We start from the raw sequence: 14,187 nt of genomic DNA on the forward strand, positions 1-14,187 counted from the left end.
AGTAATTAAGTTGATGTATATATATAGCTGAAATAGATATAACTAAATAAAATCAAAATGTAGCAGACAGTAGTTATTAATTTAAAGTTTTGAATATCAGTTGTTTGGTTTTATGATAATTATCTGTAGAAATGTCATTGATGTATGATTTAAATGCGTAAATGTATGATTGTATTACATTACAAATATCCAATACAAAAATTGTAGTAGAAGATAAATAATGAGAACAATGCACAAATAATGCAACCAGAATAATCTAAAAAAAAAATAAATAAATAATACGATAAATAAAAAATTAATAAAATAAAAAGTATCATTAACACATTGAACATAAATAAATAGATTCAAATTTAAATACCCCACCCTCGAATCTCCCTTAAACTCAATTTTTCTTCAACATGAATCTAAATTTATTTTTGTTTGAACTCAAAAACGAGATTTAAATAAAGTAAAATAATTTTTATTATCAAATAAAATGTAGATTATTAAATGTAGGTTAAAAATAATTTTTAACTTTAAAAAAATAATTAACATTGAATACTGATAACTTAAATTAGATTTAAACTGACTTTGTCCATTGCAAAAAAATAATAATTGAGTAATTTAATGTTATAAATAATATAACCAAATTTTAATTCACTCTAAAACATAATTTTGATCGGATTATTTTAACTTTTTTAAAATGTTAAAATTCTAATTTAATCCTGTGAGTTTAAGAATTGATTTTTAAAAAAATAAACAAAAAAAATCACTTTACTTTCGATTTTTCGATAAAGCCTCCTTTGTATTACTCAGTTCTTCGTGAAGTATATGTTTCCTGATCCCAAAATAATATATGTTTAAATAGTCTTTCCAGTCGAATTTTTCCAAGCTAAACCAAAATATATTACGATCTTCTTTACTTAATGATAACCAAAGTTTTTTGGTATTTTCATTATCAAATGACCATTCTCTAGTAGTAAATTCTTTAAGAAAATCCGACGTATTATCTGTTTTTGAATATATTTTCAGCATTCTAAATAAATAATAATATATTTAAGCTTCTATAAAGGTCCCAATTAGTTATAATATAATCTAACAAGAAAAATCACTAAGATAAAAAAAAACACATCATTAGATTAAATTAAAAAGAAAATTTAAAATTTCAGAGTTACTATTGTTAAATATGTATATATATCACCTACTGGCTACTACTAAATTATTATTAAAAACTTACTTGGGAGATTTACCACATATAATTAACAACAAATCCATTAATGCACCTGGTACCTTGTGAAGCAAAAATCTCATAATTGTGACAATTAAAAAATTGGTATGTAAAATACAAATTTTGTACCACATCGATTGCAACGGAGGAGCTTCAAAATAATGGTCATATATTTCTTTAATAAATCTGCTCCATGTCAACGGACTTTCATTACTAGAAACGTAGTTATATATTTTTGGTACCTTTTTAGTTTGATTTGAATGTTGATAACTAAAAATGATAAAAATGTTAACGTTATAGAGTAAACATTACGAAAAGATAAAAATTATACCTGTTAACTGTATCCCACATAACACTAATCAATGCGTTTACAGTATAATCAACTGGTATAATATCTGTTATTTTATTCGAATCAAGATGTATCGTCCTTAAAAATCCAACTATAACTCCGGTAACTATGCCAGATGGTCCATTAATAGTATCCAACCAACCGGGATAAGGTTCTAAGTGTGTACATCCAACTGTAACATAAGGCCCACAATAACTACAATGGCGTTGGTTAAATCATGGAACCTGGTCATAGTAAAAAGGAAAGGGAAAGCCAGTTATAAAAGAGTCCGCAATACAGCATTTTCAGATTTACCATAACCACAACACCTTTACGCTTCACACTATTATACTATTTTATAAAATCACTTGTGTTAAATTAAAATAAGCAAATAATTAAATTTAATTTGAACTTCAGCAAATTATTGAACTCCACAACATTTGGATTACGGACATTACGCCTGCTACAATACCAATCGTCGTATAAGAAAACATAAGGACAACTTTTAAGAGGGGCTTAGGTTCCATGGCACCCCCAAGACGACTGCCGAGACATCTCACTCTTTATTTTTTCAAATATTTTCATTGATTTAATTTTGTGAAATTTGTATAGTATAAATTATTATGTAATAATATTTTGATTCAAATTAATTATAATTATTTATATTATAAAAAATACACTGTTAATTTTTACTTTAAATAGGTAATAACTTGATACATTAATTTTTGCTATATTATATAAACATTTTCTGACTAATTGTATTATAGTTTAAATAGTAGATACATAGCAAAAAATATCCCTCCTGCCAGACAAAGAATTAAAGCTGCCTTTGCGAAAACGATTCTGCGTAAAAATAGTTAAACTTTTTGGTAACCATGGTAACCAAACAATTATTTTAATAATATAATTACAATTTTAGACTATGAACAGAGCAATACATGAATAATAATTATACAATGATGTGGTTTACTTGCATAAAATTATCTACAAATATAAAAATATAGCTTTTTAACAACCCCGCGTTTTGATCAAAATCTAATTATTATGTTGGTCAAAAAAAACTTACTAATCGATGGACGAAATATGGAAATTGGCAATTGGTTATCATCGTTTAATATCATATTTTCTGTGATTGCTTTAGTAAATGTGTAATGCTATATTATTTACAAATGAAAAAAAAAATAAGAATTAAAAAAAAATGGTTACCTATTTACATTTAAAAAATTACTTTGCACATGAAATCTCTTCAATGGACATATTTTTCAACTCTTTGGCCGTAATCGGAACAGGATAGAATTCTTCCCTAATTATATTCCTCGGACAATGTGAGTAAGCAGTTGATACGTGTACAACACCCTGCAACAATAAATACTAATTATTTGTGTAGGTTGAGTTCCGTTCTATGTTGAAATACGCGAATGGAACCGATGCAACCTGTTTAATAATTTACAATATAAATGGTAATAGTAATTATGACACAACTATACATCGGCTTATATAAAACCATTATTTTAATTTACTTAATACAACTTTTTATCGAACAGTTAAATATTTTTATTGAAATATTTTGGTTGCATAAACAGTTGAATAAAATAATGTATTGGTTTTAAACATAAGGTTTGTGTTGAATTTGAGCTTATCAAAAGAAAAATTATGGAATCTCTTCAGCTTCACAAAGTGATTACAAGTTTAATGACAGGATAAAATTTTTATAAACCTAAATCGGACCATTAATTTAATTAACTGATTATCATTAGTTTTATCACTCAATTTTGATAATAAACATTTAATGAATGATCGTGCGCCCGAAATTACTATATTATTTGTTTAGACTTAAGCTATAGAAATTCTTGAAATGGTGGTAAATAGTAACCGCGATCTAAGCACATAAATTAGAATATTATAAGTAATAATAATGATAATACAGGCTTGGTTGTACCATTGATTTAATACACGATTATTGATATAACGTTGTGGTGGTGATGGACGGTATTACGACGACGGTGAAGATCAACTGTGGAGAGGAGAGTGACCTTTTCCTGTCACGCCATTATCGCGGCTGTCACTTTTTCTCGTGCACTATCAACCAATAGTTGAGGTAAGACAATAAGCCGTCCCGCAGTAGATTATGCTGTATTATGTACCGTGAGTTTGCGTTAAGACTAAGTATCAATCGATGTGCCAAATCTAATCTCATCTCACGAAAATAAACCAAATCATATGTTCAGAATCACTCAATATTGTAAAACATGGAAGTGTTGGTTTGATTGCTTATGGATGAGCTCTTGGCCCATTAGTTTTAAATAAGCATCAGTGCTCTCATATAAACTTTAAACTTACTTTAAATGTCCTTTAACACATTTCAATAATATTATTTTATTTTAAATTAAATACAAAACATAACTTAAAAACATTTTTTTATAACTTATTTACCTCTTTATAATAATAATAATATGAAAAAAGTTACTAATCTAACTTCACTCCAACATTTACTTAACGAAATGAACGCGGAAGGTTTTTCCATAATATTGACTTAAGTCATGAAATTATCAATAATGTTGTTTTATTTTATTTATAACTTGCATTTAATATAAAGTAGGCTAATAATCATAATAGATGTTAAAGCCTTACCATACTATAATAATAATAACAGAATAATACAAAATATATATATATACATTTACTGAATTACGTAATATTTCTTATTTATGAGTATAATAAAGGTACCTACTTACTATATTAATGATAATATAATTATTTTGTTTTAATGAACTAGAATCATAATTGACAGTTATAAAATACAATAGGAATACTATTTACCTTAAGATTTTTCATCATCGACGCAAGGTCTAAAATATCATTTGTTCCCTGTATGTTTATTTTCGTTGCTGTGCGAAGAGTTTCATTGAATCTGACTGTTGCAGCACAGTGAAAAATGAAATTCACATTTTCAATCAACCAATCACGATCATCTGACGATAAACCTAATAAAGATTGTTCTAGATCTCCGTCCATTATTTTTATCTTAGTCAAGAAGTCAGGCTTTTCTATTCGAAGACGATCAAATATCTTGAAAATACATATAAAATAATATTATAAATGGATAACCACAATATATTTACTTTTATTTCATAATATTCGCTTAATATATAAGATAAATTAAAAAACACAATTTTGTAAAATGAATTGTTTTAAAAATGCAGTTGTTAAAAAATTATGTTAAGAAATGGTAAAGATCAGAATTTTTCTTTACGAAAATGTAATTCCAATCAGAATATCTACTTAACCAGAAATACTATTATAATAATTTTATTATTTGAACACCCTTATTACATAATATGCAATTTGTGTAGAGTAGAATTTAGCTTAATAATTAAACTAATTTTTACTTAAATTATTTAAATCTACAGGAGATGGCATTTTGCGCCATCAATAGGTATATTTGAGTGCGTGTGTAATTCGCACCAAAATATAACATTCATTTTGCGCCCCATCTAAAAATTAACTTTGGTTATTTGTTCCACAGTATAAAACAAAATGAAATATTTAATTTTTACCTCAATTTTACTCCAGTTATTGGAGCATATCAACTGATAAATCTATTGATATTGCATCAGCTACATCAGTGATTTCCAACGTGGGCGCTACCGTGAACATTTTTTATTTTGAAGAAGTCGTTTTTCTGAGGGGTGCTAAGGGGGTCATTCATCGATAATTTACGTTTTTATCATTCATATCGTAAGTAGGTATTTAAATATAAAATTAACTAAATAATTGTAACATTAAAATGTTAAATTATATTTTTTCTTCAATTAAATACCTTATTAAAAACTAAAATGTTAAACTTTTGAAAAAATTGATTGAGGGAGGGGGGTATGAGATTTTTAAAATCTAAGAGGGGCGTTGAATAAAAAAAGGTCGGGAAACACTGAGCTAATCTATAATACTAGACATATGGTATTATGGTATTATAGGGTATTATGAGTACCTATTAGAATATTATGTATTCATAATACTAGACTATACAAACAAAATAAAATTGACAAAAAAATCTTAGTCTTGTCTTTAAGTTACAAGTATGAAAAAAAAGTAAGAGTAAGGTTAGTTAAGGTTAGGTTCTTATTAAAATTTCAAGTCTTCGATTAACAAATTGAAAGTTATATAATACTACAAAATAAGAAATATTTTCGTTATTTTATCATGTCTTGTTCAAATTTTAATTTCAAATATTACTAAAAAAATGTATGTAGTTCTATAATGACATTTTATATGCAACGTTGTATAGAATTTTCAATCTTTTAACTACTTGCTAACTCATTTACTGCATGCATAATGCAAAACCAAAAGAAAAAAATATGCATTTCATGCTAAGTCTTGTGTTTAGTCATAAAAATATCGTTATAAACATTACACAGTTAGGTTTATAAAAGTTACAAGAAAATGAGAGATACACTTCATATAGGTATAACAATTCACTCCAATAAAAATTTCCTTCCATTTGTCTAATTTAGTAGTTTATATTTTATAATTAAGTGAAATGCATAATGTATAATATGTAAACGTCATAAAGGTAATCTTTATTCGCATGGCCCATAGTGTTATGTAATCATTATTTGTTTTAAACAATGAAAAAACTCGTCCAATTATTTATTAAACCTTAACAGGGTATTGATTTTCTATATGTATAAAAATTAATCTCGTGGCTAATATTAATCAATTTTTATAGTTTTTGTTTATACAACTATACAACATTGATTATTATCAATTACAGCATTATAATATACGAGTATGCAATAAAATATATGATTTTGAACTAAAAAATAATTTTTCGAAGTTTCATTTTACAACAAAACGTTGAACATTTATATTATAAACTATATTATTGAGACACAATAATATCCATATGGCTATTACGAAATTTTATTTTGTTATTTAATTTCTTTTTAAACACATATTATATGATTAATTATGTAATGCATGTCCAAGGTCTTTTGATTAATTGAATCGAATAATATTGTAATCGTTTTAATGCAGTGCATCAAATCGAAAAGGCTATAATGCAAGCAGAATTATACTGAAAAAAAATCGTTTTGTATGAAGTACCTACGGCGCAAGATATTTCAATAATAGGTATTACCTTGTATATTTTGCTGACCTTGTTGGTTGTGACTTGTGAGAAAAAAAAACTTAAAAAGGAGGCTTTCGTCAACAACCAAAATATTTTGCAATATTCAAATGGTGAAGCTAAATAGATAAACATTTATGCAGGCTTTTTTGACAAAATAAAATTTTTATACATTGATCTTTGCTTTTATTTTCAATTATAGTATTTTATACTGTAGTAGTTAACAACTTTTTCTGATAATCATTTGAAGTTACAATTCGAATGAAATTAAATATTTTGTTGTTCTTTAAAAACAACAGTTGTAAAAAGCTTTTATCGATCCAAAAAATACATTTTCAAATTCAATGTTTTCTAAAAAATAAATTTAATACTTACTCATTATTTTCCGTCATAGACTGTATTATGCATTTTTGATTTTTCTATCCACGAACGTTTTTTGTTACTTTTTCAAGTAGCTGTACATTTACAAAATGATCAGCGTGTTTGTTAAAATGAGCAAAATACCTAAGTACTCATGAGAGAATCAAAAATATAAAAAATTTTTTAAACTCAGCACCGGAGATGATTTTGTTATAACATTATTATACATTGAAGTCCTATTGTCCTAACTTTCTATACATTTAGCAACAATAAATTTAGTATAAGGAAGCAAGGAGAATCAATTGCTTAGTATCCTAGCATTTACAAATCAATCGTTCTCAACCGAATGTACACAGTTCACCCAAACAATGCAAGATGTTATTACTTGAGTATGCATTTGCATCACATTTAAAAATTTAAAAATTATTAATAGCGTTGAGTATTCTACTTTTAAAAGTGCCTGCCAAGTATTAGGCCTTTTGGAAGATGAGAAAAATTGGGACGAAACTTTACAAGAAGATGCTCTTTTCCAACCTGCATCACATTTACGTGTAATTTTGGTAATTATGATGATAATTTTTTGTCATATATCAAATTTAAATGAATTATAGAATAAACACAAAGAAAATATGGCATCTGATATATTGAAACAACACAGGCCTAATTTTAACAACCGGGAATTAGCAATCACATCACAAATCTTGAATAATGCATTAATATTTAAATCCTATATATGTCTGCACCTCATCAAAGAACAAAAAAAATTGCTTACAAAGGTGTATTAATTATAACCTTAATAAAAATTAAAAAAAAAATATGTACAGCGATAGTATATAAATTAAAGAGATATAATAAGAGATTAAAGAAAATAGTAGTTTTTTCAACTTCATTTTTTTTATAAAATAGTCGAATACCTCCTGGACAAAGCCGAGTAATTCAGCTAATTAATAAAATAAAAATTTACATATTATGTAGTATACGTCTCTACGTAAAAATAGTAAATACATAATGTTTCGAAACCGAACAAAATATTATACGACGATGATGATTCCATGTAACGAACACGAAAACGTATTGGCCGTATTATACTTATCTATGGTAATGAGTGATGAAATATGTTTTAACTAATGACAATTGGAATACTTAAAAGCATAATTTATTAGAAAGTAGTCATTAAGCATTGGGTATTATTTATAAATTAAACGTACAATAATAAAACTAAATCAGTATTAAACGTACATATAATATTTAACTTATAAATAACCATGGTATAATATTATATTAACTAATAATTTTCATGAGATGAGAAAATTCTCATTTGTACTACGGTTTTGTTGCCTTTGTCTTAGCAAAACGTTCAATGTTATGATGTTACAAGTAACACGTATAGTAATTCGACTGAATTCGCTTATGATTATATTTTTTATACACTTTATTTTTCTACATTTTTATTTATTATTATTAATTATACCAGGTTAGAAGGTAGGAATGTATGCCTTTAATTGTACAAAGGACCATCTCAAGAAATGTACAATCCCGTTTTATCATTTTAAATAGAACATATGATTCTATGTTATACTTCACTATACATTTTCTGGTCATGAATTATGATATAAAATACATATTATTATTTTCTTCGTGATTAATACACAAGCAAATAAAATAATTATTTGTATTAAGTATAAGTATCATACATAGTTATTATATTAAAACATATGACGAAGAAAAAATAAACTTACAGATTGATTGTAGATTTCTGCAACCCTTTGAATTGAATCGACACCTTTTTTATTTCTCACAAGAATAGCAATTTTTTTCAATGAACAAGATCTTAGTAATTTATCAGTAAGTATTTTTCCCAAAAACCCTGTACTTCCAGTAACAAAAACAATCCCATCTCTGAACAATTCAGCGATGCTCGACTCCATATTGCTTAGTTATTGGTGTAATATGTATGGGGATTTGTATGATATGTATGTAGTCAGGCAAACTTAAAAATCGAACTGGAATGAAAAGCTGTATAGCAGTTTATTATATACATTACAACTTGAAATGCATATAAGTATCTTGTAAATTGGGGGGAATAATCTTTTGTATTATACCTACGTAAATTTAAATTACATTATATAATACATTTATTTTGATAACACATTAAATCTCACTACTGTATGGTAGTATAGTAGGCAGTGTTAATGTTGAATATAAACAAAAATCATCGGATTCCAAAAATATAAAATTTATCACATAAAAATAAACCATTATTTTAAACCCTCATAAATGTTTTTCTCTTTCATTTTTGTAAAAGGATTTTACTTTGAGATTACCATACAAAATGATTTTACCAGAAAGCAAATCAATGTTGCATACGAATCCTATAAATTAACCTAATTAATATATTGACAATGACATTATGTATATAATAGTAATAATAATAATAATAATGTATTTGGCAAGTAAATAATTTATATAATTTATATAACAAATCAATAATAAATAATACACCCATGTTTACATCCTTTAAGCAAAGCTTGTGTTGGTGATGAGAAGTTTTTAAATTAGAAAAAAATTTAAATAATATACTCGCAATAAGATTATTAGAGAAATATTCACTTAATGATTCAATAAAATATATAATTACAAAATAGTTATATAAATATGGGTGTGAAAATAAACAATTTTCGAAATAAACTATGTATATTTGTAAAAAAAATTATACATTTATGAGAATCATTAAGTGCTTAAAATTATAATAAGGGTTAAAATTACTGAGGTTAATATTACATTGCTTACACAAATTAAATGCGATGCTAAAACTATTTCTAAAATATGACAAGGCAATACATGTCATCATTATATACCGAGTATTATGTACATGGTTACATGGTCATACGTTGGTTCATGTTTTTATTATTTTTATACACTAGTAATCACAAATTTTTTTTGCATAATCGTTCAAAGTTATCAAAATTCAGTAGTTGTTTATACATTAACGATATACTATAAGTATAACAATCAGGTAATTTTAAAGTGCTTTTAATTATTTTATTTTAAAATTAAATTAAATCTTTGCTTTTTGTATAACAGATTTTCATTTTTTTTCTTAACATAGAATACAAATTATTTAAGCATTCACATTTAAATTGAGTAATCTATTCATAAATTAATAAAAAATCATGGTCCAAGTACAGTCGGTACTCCATGATTTATTTTTAACGATGACTGAAAAATTATTAATTTTGAACATTAATGATCTACTGTAAAGTATGATTTAATTAAATTATTTTCTGTACCGAATACAATGACTAAGTCACTAAAAACAATATTTTTTTATTATCTACAATAAATAAATAAAAAATTTCTTTTTAGTATAAAAGCAATTTTATAAAGAAACATAAATTTCAAAAATCCAAAAAAAATTGTATTTGTATTTTTGATATTTTTAGGTTTTTGTAAGTAAAACGTATAAAAGTTCCCCTGCCTAAAGTTAACAATGATATATTTATAAATATAATTTTAAATATAACTTTATTTATATTACAACTTTCGTTTCACGAAATTTATCCAGTGCAATTTACTTGTATATTATTACGAAAAAATTAATTAATTAATGATAAAGAAAAGTAACTTAAACGAAACTTAAATCTCTGTGATGAACCAATTAACAAAGTAAAGAAACTATTAAATGCAAAAAAACACACTCAATTTTTTTCCAAGTAAATCAATTTTCACTATAATTACTACTACGAGAATAAATATTTTTTATTAAAACCAATATGATATCATTTTGTTTTACCTAGTACATCTCAACAATTCTTTAAAAAAAGTACATAAATAATATGTTTATTTTATTTTTATATATTATTTAAAATAATTTATGAGTGCCACCTGTAACTATATCTATTATTTGTTCTAAGGTTATAGTCTATAGGTACTTAGTGATATATGATGTGTGAATATTAAAATTGACAATATTATTATAATACCAATATACAACTATAAATAATTGTAACCACAAGAAAGTGCATTAAGTGCATTTTTCTAAAATAAAATCGGATTATGTTATAAGCACATAACATACTTTGAATACGGAATAAATAATAAAGAAAATGTACAAGTTATATAACCAGAATAATCTGAAAACAATAAATAAACATAATAAGACGCATATCAAAGTCAAACAATCACAATTCAAAATCTTATCGACTGGGACAATATCAGCATTTTTATTCATAGATACTTGAATTGTTCTTAAACTTCCGACGATTAAAGGAGATATAGGTCAAATAAGGAAATACTCCATTAATATTATCTAACCAACCTGGTTCTGGTTTGGATTGTGTGCATCTTACTACAATATTGTAATTGTTTATTATTTTTGATCAGAAATTTCGAAAAAAAAACATATAAATAATAAACATATGTACGAGATAAACTTAAACTATTTTTTTTAGATTTTACGCGATTATATTAAAAATAATCTTTTTTAGGGTGTTTTTCTATATTGTACTATATGTTTGCATATTTTAAATTCTTACTAATTGATGGACAAAATATTGAAATCGGCAATTGATTTTCATTTGTCAAAATTACATTTTCTGTAAGCGTTTTAGTGAAAGTGTAAGTATTTAGCCAATCAGCTTCAAAGCTATTTTTTCATAGTATATAATAATTAAAAACTGAAAAAAGTTGTGTTATAAAGAATCTAAATATATTTATATACGTCTGTGTGTTTTCACCTAGTTTAACTAAATCTTTTAATTCTTTAGTTGATATTGAAACAGGATAGAAGTATTCTTTAATTTCACTTCTTGGACAATGTGAATAAGCGGTTGATACTTGTACAAAACCCTGAAAAAATATTATATTATCAAGCAATAAGTAATTTTATAATTATTATAATATAAAACACTGTGTATTATTTATGCAATTTTCTTTTTTTTTTTTCCCCAGTAATCTAACGCACTTTATCCAATTTTAATATTTTCTAATTTTTCTTATTCTTTCAACTACTAGGAAAATAATAACCAAATTTAATTATGTTGATTAGTTTGAATTTAATGTATTTTAAATATTTTAATAAAAAAATTTCGTAAAGCTATAATTTTTATAAAATGATCGCCCAATATTAAATAATTACATTGAATAAAATTCTAAAATGTGATGACACATACTGTTTTTTAATTTTAATTGAAAAAAAAAACCTAAGCAAAAATCTGATAATAATTAATCAATGGTATATTTATATGAGGTACCTTAAGATTAATAATTCTTGTTGATAATTCTAATAGTTTTTCTGTTCCTTGAATATTTATTTTTATTGCTGCCTGAAGAATTTCATTGAATTTGATTGTAGCAGAACAATGAAAAACAAAATTCACATTATTTATCATCCAATCATAATCGTAAGTTGAAACCCCTAATGAGTGCGTTCTTCTAAATTGCCATAAATTATTTTTATCTTGGTTACGAAGCCAGGTTTTTCAAATCGAAGGCGATCAAACAGCTAAAAAAAGCAGAGTACAAATAATTAAATCTAAAAGCTAAGAATTAATGCATTTTACAATGAAATATGAATTATAATATGTTTATTTTTGTGTCTGTCATATGGGATAATTGAAAAGCTTTCAATTTTAATATTAAATGTAGATTTTTAAAGCAAATTGTATCTAGTTGATACTTTAAAAGATCAATAGAAAAAAACTACTAGTACTTTTGTATAACTTTTAATACTTCAAATTTAAATCGTACTTTTATAAATAGAATAATTTTTTGATATTTCGATTTAGTTTGAGTCATACTTAGAAATTTAAAGAAATTCTGCAAATTATTTAGCAATTAGAAATTTGTAAAAATGTTCTTTTATTACTAATATTCAAAAATTTAAAAATCTTGAAAAACTAAGTTAAATGGAAAGTCAACACAATAAAATAACCGATATTAACTCGTAAAATTACTATTTTTCTTCAATATTTTTAATAGAATAATTTATAAAAAATATAAGACATTAAAACAGAGGATAAAATTTTTAGTTATTTTTTATTATTTAAAAAAAAAAAAAATAATTATCACTGGATAGTTTTTCTACTCTTAGTCTTTCAAATCTTTCTAAACTTATTTGCTTATTTCATACAGAATGTAAATGTATATTTTATAATAAAAATACAATAATTATATTTAACTTTGTTAATTACAACAAAATTATAAATATAATATGTTATATAAGCAAACAGATTTTCGGACAACCAAAAAAAAAAAAATAATAAAAATTAGAAATAATAATTCAAAACTGTAACCTATAATGAGTGTAAATTGCTTAAGTCGTATTCTATACATTTTAACTTAACTTCTATTTTTTTAAGTATTATAACGATATAAAATTATAAACATTTTTTTTTTATATCTTAATTTTATTTTAATTGATAAAACTGAATTTAGAAACTAATTTCATAAAATGTTTTTATTATTGATGAAAAGTTTTTAGGTAATGAATTTATTTTTTATAAAATACTTTTTACAAACATTTCTGAGTCCAATAAAATGATAAGTCATATTAAAAAGTACCAAATATTTAAATATTTAAATATTCAACTTTAAAGTACAAAAATAGACCTAAATCTTGTTTACAGATATCCACAGCTCTTTGACTGGCAGTTAATCCTTTCTTACTTCTAACGAGAACCGCAATAGTTTTTATATCACAAAACCTTAATAATTTTTCCAAAAGTATTCTTCCTAGAAACTCCATACTACCAGTTATGAAAACCACTCCATCCCTAAACGTGCCGGTTATACTTTTTTCCATCGTTCTATTTTTTTCGTTAAGTTAAATACAACAACTATAGATAAAAAGTAGACGCTTCTCAGAATTTTAATAAATATTAAACTAATATATAAATACACGAATCGGCATCTTTTCATATTATCAATTATTGCTGACCGTCAAGTTTTCATTTTACAATAAACATTAATTAACTTTTTAATAATAATACTTACATATGGTATATTTTAACAATATTAAGCAAATTTTACTCAGTTGGTCATTAAATCACGTGCTTACATAAGATAAATGTAATAATAATTATCAAATTATTAATTAATTAAATAATTTTTAGTTTTATTTTATAATACTGAACATAAAACTAGACAAAATAAAAGATAAACATATTA

At 24.5% G+C, this 14,187-nt stretch overlaps 1 protein-coding gene, 1 long non-coding RNA gene and 1 pseudogene across 2 annotated transcripts; 1 reads left to right on the plus strand and 2 right to left on the minus strand.

The window, feature by feature from the left end:
* Window positions 1-33: 33 nt before the first annotated feature.
* LOC126550804 (fatty acyl-CoA reductase wat-like) lies at window positions 34-9,187 on the minus strand. The gene is given in 8 exon segments (XM_050203004.1): window positions 34-256; window positions 758-1,015; window positions 1,217-1,477; window positions 1,539-1,728; window positions 2,602-2,689; window positions 2,742-2,891; window positions 4,356-4,604; window positions 8,760-9,187. Coding segments are annotated over 8 exon segments (1,467 nt in total). The 5' UTR covers window positions 8,949-9,187; the 3' UTR covers window positions 34-174.
* On the plus strand, window positions 2,771-6,837 carry LOC126550805 (uncharacterized). Its single transcript, XR_007604821.1, has 4 exons — window positions 2,771-2,860; window positions 2,923-2,995; window positions 3,463-3,633; window positions 6,570-6,837. It is a non-coding gene; the product is annotated as an uncharacterized LOC126550805 (long non-coding RNA).
* A 1,993-nt stretch (window positions 9,188-11,180) lies between the features above and the next one.
* Window positions 11,181-13,895, minus strand: LOC126550803 (fatty acyl-CoA reductase 1-like; annotated as a pseudogene).
* Between the last annotated feature and the right edge of the window lie 292 nt (window positions 13,896-14,187).

The sequence above is a fragment of the Aphis gossypii genome, chromosome 3, assembly GCF_020184175.1.
Source record: "Aphis gossypii isolate Hap1 chromosome 3, ASM2018417v2, whole genome shotgun sequence".
NCBI classification, from domain to species: domain Eukaryota; kingdom Metazoa; phylum Arthropoda; class Insecta; order Hemiptera; family Aphididae; genus Aphis; species Aphis gossypii.